This window comes from Ruditapes philippinarum, unplaced genomic scaffold (assembly GCF_026571515.1).
Source record: "Ruditapes philippinarum isolate M1 unplaced genomic scaffold, ASM2657151v2 ctg11419_1_1_1_1, whole genome shotgun sequence".
Taxonomy (NCBI): Eukaryota; Metazoa; Mollusca; class Bivalvia; order Venerida; family Veneridae; genus Ruditapes; species Ruditapes philippinarum.
In genome coordinates, this window is record NW_026864335.1 from 1,332 (window position 1) to 8,282 (window position 6,951).

General features: G+C 32.2%; 1 protein-coding gene across 1 annotated transcript; it reads right to left on the reverse strand.

Annotated features, from left to right (window-relative positions):
• Window positions 1-1,078: 1,078 nt before the first annotated feature.
• On the reverse strand, window positions 1,079-6,623 carry LOC132725237 (uncharacterized; the record flags this gene model as incomplete). The annotated part of the gene is made up of 2 exons (XM_060710332.1): window positions 6,454-6,623; window positions 1,079-1,408 (listed from the first exon to the last, which is right to left on the reverse strand). Coding segments are annotated over exons 1-2 (406 nt in total), but the record flags the coding sequence as incomplete, so codon positions are not given.
• Window positions 6,624-6,951: the final 328 nt, after the last annotated feature.

Below are 6,951 nucleotides of genomic sequence, written 5' to 3' on the forward strand. Positions count from 1 at the left end.
TATTTCAGTTTAGTTCATGAACGAATATAATTGTGATTTCATAAGTGTCCAATATTATATCTTTATGATAACAGCATGTTACAGAAAACGATCTATCGCCTCGATCAATATTAATTTTTCAGTGCATATCACATCATATTCAACAGCTAAAAAGTACATATCTGTTTTATTATTTATTTTTTTTATAAATAGCTGTTATATGGCTTTAAGTTATCAAATTTGCCATTGCATACGACGGAAATCATTATTTTTCAGCCCTTTCTTTTAAGTGAGCGCATTGGCACGCTGATTCGTATTGATCTTTAAAATGTTAAAGAGGGTAACTAAAAAAGACTAATTTGACTCTTATTTACGAGTCACTCAAAGTTTTTTCTGAATAATAATGACAAACTTGTAGTGACGTCACGTCATAGTCTCGCGTCATTCGGGGGATTTCCAGAAAATCTATTTTTAGAAGTAAAAACGGTGAATATACTCTGAAAATCTATTTTTAGGGAAAAAAAACAGTGAATATACTCTGATATTGACCTGTTATTTTTTACAAAAAGATGCTTGTTAGCCAATCAGGGAAAGGCATTTCAAAGCTATTTATAGATTATATAATAAATATCTTTATGATAACAGAATGTTACAGAAAACGAGCTATTGGACGAAAACCCCATTAACGGACATAAAACAGTAAACAAAAGTGTTTGTAATATGCAAATGACACAAATACAACGATTCAATATACTTTTTAACATATTGTTAATATTATTGATGCATTGGAAGATTAATATGTATTAGTGTTAAAAATGTGTCCTATGGTATATTAAGTATACTTTGTATAAGTTCTTGTTTACTGAATTAGGTATTTCAAACTGACGCCACTATGTATGTATTCTGTGTGTAGATGTTTACATTGATAATGTTTCATAGCGTTATCAGTTAACTAGTTTGCCCAGTGTTAAAAAAGGAAAATATATAACATGATTACTTTTTTTATTCGATTCTACACATGTATGGTTGTAAATGTGTTTTTAAATCTAAAAGTGTTTAACATAACCGAGATTACAAATTCTTTAGTTGTTATACCTACCTAAAATGTACAGACAATTACATTTTGTTGATAATCCTGCAGAGGCCATTGTGTAAACTCCAGCATTGCTTTGTTGAACATTAGCCAGTGTAACAACTACCTTCCCATCAGTATCTCCTGTTATACTGACACCTGATAACGCGTCAGTTGTAAAAGTCTTGTCTGGATTGTATATTATACGTGCCTTGATACCAATACCATCATGAAACTTGACCTCAAACTGTTTCGGTGAACTAAGATCGATCAGGTCAGCAGAAAACTGAAGAACAGCACCAGAGTTTACACGACTGTACACTTTTCTGATTGGTGATACACATGGCCATGATTTGACTGAAAATGTAAGATTATTTATATACATAAGAGATAAATCACATATCCATAAACAGCTGTAAATAATAAAATTCAAATTAAGACTTGTTAAAATCATATCATTACTTTGAAAGATAGGAATTTAGAATCAAAGTTATCAAACATATTTTATTAAGAATACGGCTATTTTAGATGTTTACATACATGTACATGCTTAAAAACGTCCATCCTCAGCAATCGGTGTATGTTTTGCTGTTCGTCAAGCAGTATTCATTTAATAAAGCTGACAATTAACAAAATTATTCAAACTGTCCTGGCCTTGAAAAAAATTGCAATGTAAATTTGAAAGATTGATTTTTAAATAAAGGTTTGTAGTATGATTAACAAGGCATTTTCAATAATTTACCTTTGATTTAAAATGCACTAAGAGCTAGTTTCGTTATAATTGGGAGTTGTTAAGTACAGAGAGATATTTCATAACCATCGCTCCCCAATTAGTGCATTTTATAAACTTTCATTATATAATGGTGCATGGGCTGAGAATGTCTCGACTGCCGTAGAAAAAAATATTAATTTAATTATTAGTTAATAAGTTATTTTGGACAGGGATGAAAAAGTATTTAGGAAACGGTCATTTAAAATCTTATTATACCTGTATATGACACAGTAACCAAGCTATCCCAAACAAACTATGAAGAAGATTTAATCATGCAAGGAAGACAACTTTGTATATTGATTTTTAGACAACACTTATATGATTTGTATCCCTTTTATCACTTTTTAACTACAAACATGTATGTGAATATAATTAAATTTACATTGGGAAAATTTTAATCCTTTTAGATTATAGAAGAAAATTGAGATCGAAAACTATACTCAAATATAACTGTTCTGTTTTCATCACAATTCATATAACAGCAGGTTACGAACATTTTTTCCCTGCAAAAAATTATATTGTTGTTTTTGTGTTATAATTTATTTGTTGTATAATTTAAATACATGTTTAAGAAGATATTCAGATGGATTAAATATTTTTTGGTGTAAAACAAGTCTTACTGCCTGAAACATTTGTAAACTAATGTTTCGTTTATTATTGAAATGTTCAAATTCAATCAGTTTATCTGCGAGTTGAGTCACATTTAACTTTACACCGGAAACACTCCGTGTAAGACTTTTTCATATTACAGGTCTTTGTCATCCGGGCTAGGCTATGCTTGTTAAACGCCTAACTATGGTGGCTGATTTGTGCCATTTGTGTTTTCGTCCCGCGACCCCGCCAAGCGAAAAGTCGAGAATTAACATGTTAAAATGGCGGGGTCGCGAAGCGAAAACACGCTAATTAGCGGGGGCGCGCGGCGAAGTTTAATAAATAAAAGTTCGCCCCGCGATTGCGTGGAGCGAGAATTAAGAAATAAAACGGCGGGAGCGCGGGGCGAAGTTTAATAAAATAAAACTTCGCCCCGCGCAACCGCTAATTAGCGTGTTTTCGTCCCGCGACCCCGCCAAGCGAAAAGTCGAGAGTTAACGAATTAAAATGGCGGGGGCGCGGGGCGAAAACACGAATGGCACAAATCAGCCACCATACCTAACGATTTGTAAATTTGCGTGACTATTGTATTCAGGGCTGGGAATCAAAACTGCGTCGTATCCTACAAAATGTAAACAAACGCCGCCATCTTGGAACGAAAAATGTATGTTTTTGTTTATAACTTGTTTTGTTGGAAATGACTGAAACCCAGATATATGTATTAACACGCTACACTATTTTCCGCTTCGTTCGGTATATGTTGCTTGCACAACTATTTTGTAAAACAAAAGTTAAAGCGAACTTGCAACTCGAAGCGGGGCCGAATTCTTATGAAATTGTGTGGATACGACGCAGTTCGTATTGCTTTATCTATCGTGTTTTCCTTCAAATCAATTATATACTCGTTTTCAGAGTTCCCCATTAACTTCAAAACATAATTTTGCATCATTTACTAAACTTTTATTAAAAAGAGATGTTTATTTTCCAAGAAAATAATGATTTTTACGAAATGATACGACGCAGTTGAAAATAAAATATGATACGACGCAGTTGTATTTTCATTGCAGGCTGCATATTGGTTTATGTGTTAGGTATGCTAATTAGCAATAATTTCCGTGCCGATTTTATTGTATTCATTTTCTTAATAATCGGTGAGAACAGAACTGAAAATTAAATTATAAATGGTTAAGCTAAAATATATTTTTGAAAAGAAAGTTATGCGTTCCGTGTTCAGCGCCGCGGAACTTTACCGCTGATTTTTCCGTATTGCATTTCTTTATCGCCGATGAGGAAAGGTCTACGGAATGTATTTTCTAAATTTGCACTTAAGTATCATTCTTCACCATTAAAAAACTTTAAATTTTCAAAATCGAGTTACTTATGATACAACTACAAATTATTTTGTAAAGAAGGTGTCCGTTTTGCAAAGGAATTTTACGCTGTGCACCGATAGATTTGATACAGATATAGGCAGACATTATCTTTCAACAGTATTGATCGAAGAAGTTTTCACAATATGGAACAGAAAATTTAGGTCAGATTATCGCATCGAATTTTTAACAGACTTGAGACATGGCATCTTAACATACCTTCATACTAAAGTGTGATTTTTATTTGATAATGAATTGCCTGAAAACTTAAACAAAAGTTTACATTGAAAATTTCTCTGCTAGTCATGCCGACATAAGAAATTTAAATGTTATTCTCTTTATGATTAATTCAAATAATTATAATCTTAAAACTTCACGCCAGAAATTAATTAAAAAAACTGCTTATTTGTACAGCTGACGTTAACAATTTTTGTTGAAAAAAACAAAACAGACAGGTGTGTCCGACCGAGGCCGAGCTGTTTATGTTTACTGAATTCAAATGACTTGAACTGAACTGCTATGAATTCGAAAACCATCAGGGCCTTTTTATTCTTTCGTCAAGCTAGTTTCAAAATGTCGATGGTTCTCTGCAGGTGCAACATTTTGCCTGAAATAATGCACAAAGGCGCACCTGAGGTTCTCGCCCCTAGTAAAGCTAATGTGTAGAGTGAAAGTTTGAAAACAAACCACAAAAAGCAGTCATTTCCCAGAACATGCAGAACCACAGTTAACTTAGAGCGTAGCTAGCCAAAATGAATTCAAGTTAATAGATTTCTACATTTTTTGCGACAAAATTAGGGATAATATTGAACATACAGGAAAATATAAGAAATTATTTTAGATATTATGATTAATTAGGTAACATGTTCATGTTTAACTGAAAAGTAGCTTCCACAATGTAAACTTTCATATTAAATGTTATATTGGACATAACACAATGCATTCTAAATAATCAAAAGCAACAGAACATTGCTATACACCGCAAAAGATCTGTTTTTTTTTATCTAGCGCAAGTGATTATTCCATAAAATAGAAATTTATTGCCAAAATTATCCCTGTGGAAAGACTGCCAAAAATACAACTGCGTCGTATCATATTTTATTTTCAACTGCGTCGTATCATTTCGTAAAAATCATTACTTTCTAAGAAAATAAACATCTCTTTTTAATGAAGTTTTAGTAAATGATGCAAAATTATATTTCGAAGTTTATGTTGAACTCTGAAACAAATATATAATTGATTTGAAGGAAAAAACGATAGGTAAAGCAATATGAACTGCGTCGTATCCACACATTTTCATAAGAATTCGGCCCCGCTTCGAGTTGCAAGTTCGGTATAACTTTTGTTTTACAAAATAGTTGTGCAAGCAACATATACCGAACGAAGCGGAAAATAGTGTAGCGTGTTAATACATATATCTGGTTTTCAATTATTTCCAACAAAACAAGTTATAAACAAAAACATACATTTTTCGTTCCAAGAAGGCGGCGTTTGTTTACATTTTGTAGGAGACGACGCAGTTTTGATTCCCAGCCCTGGTATTGGCAGGTTCAGTCCCAATGATGATTTGGGTTAGCAGTTATCATTACCTGTGCTGAAAACCATATTATATTATATAATAATTTCTTGTAATAACTTTGGTCTCGACTAACTACTGATGGATTTCGGTGAAACCTAGGATGAGAGAAAAGCCGAGAATCGGCAAAATTAACATGATTGTTGTTTTTTATTCAGCATTTGTTTTCCCTGTGACTTATAGCTCTTTTGTAAAAGCTAAGGTTTTTTACATAACCTATAAATTTTCTCAAAATGAATTAATGAAATAACTTTTTCCGAGTCTGTGTTCTTAGAACAACCCGTCCATATTGTATTTATAATCCATGTTCGATCTCATTTTCATGAATGTATATATATGTTTTGTTTTGCTATAAACATTGTTATAATGTTTTATTCGCAATAAAGTTATTTGTATTGTATTGTATTGTATTTATCTCAAAAATTTCGCGGGCCATATTAATGCTTACATTTTACTTTGTAATCTGCAATATGTACCCGATCCCCTAAGCTAATTTTTAGTTCACATGTTTAAAGTATGAGCTCTTCATAAACAAGTTAAAATGATAATCTCATCACAACACGGGTATTTAAGTTATCATAATTAGCCGAATAAACTTTTGTTTTTCTTCTCGGAATTGACAATGTGAAGGAAAGGTGAATCACTATGTATGCTTATCAGAATATATATAGTCTTTGTTTAACCGTAAGCCAGCAATATGTTTATTGATGTAACAGGATATAATAGTATGTTCAGCTTTTAAAATTAACGTTCAACTAAATGTAAATATAGACAACATTGAAAATAGATATCAAAGCAATGAGCACATTTTTTTCTTTCTGTTCTTTTCAAAAGAAATACTACACTTAACTGGTGTAAAAACCATCACAGATAACTTATCAACACACAGGTGAATTAAAACGTAATAAATAGAGTGCGTCTGTCGATACCACAAACAATTGAATCTATCTACATTTCCAAAATGATACGTAAACTTATCAACTTGTAACACAAAAATTAATATAAAGCGTAAAGTTGACATTGTTCAAACATATAATGCATATTTTAACAAATAGATGAACGTTTATTTTATACAGCAGTTCAAATGACTTACCAGAAATGATAATTTCCATTATAATTAAAGCAGATATCAACATTTTTGTACGTTTATTACTGTATAATTCAAACATTTCTAACGCAAGAATGAAGCGAATATATCATAAGTAGGATAACTTTTTACTGCGTGAATGAGGAAGTACTAGACCTGATATATGTTTTATGATTTACTGACATAATGTAAACACGTTTTATCAGTAGTGTAAATCCTTCTCGATAAACCTAGTTGAAAGACAAATTTTATAGATCCTATCAACATTTAAAAGGCTTCTGCATGTCTATGAATGTTTATGAAGATGATTGTCTATAGTTACGAGTATGAATATATAGTAATGTGCACTCTATAGACGCTGGGCTAGCATACCCCCCCCCCTTACCCCCGCCCCTGGGGATTTTTGTACACCTATATAGTATTGAAGCTTAGGGTATGTGCTATCGATTGGCACTTGTTGTTAAGCTGAAACGTTTACCATGAATCTAATGGAACAAGTTGATT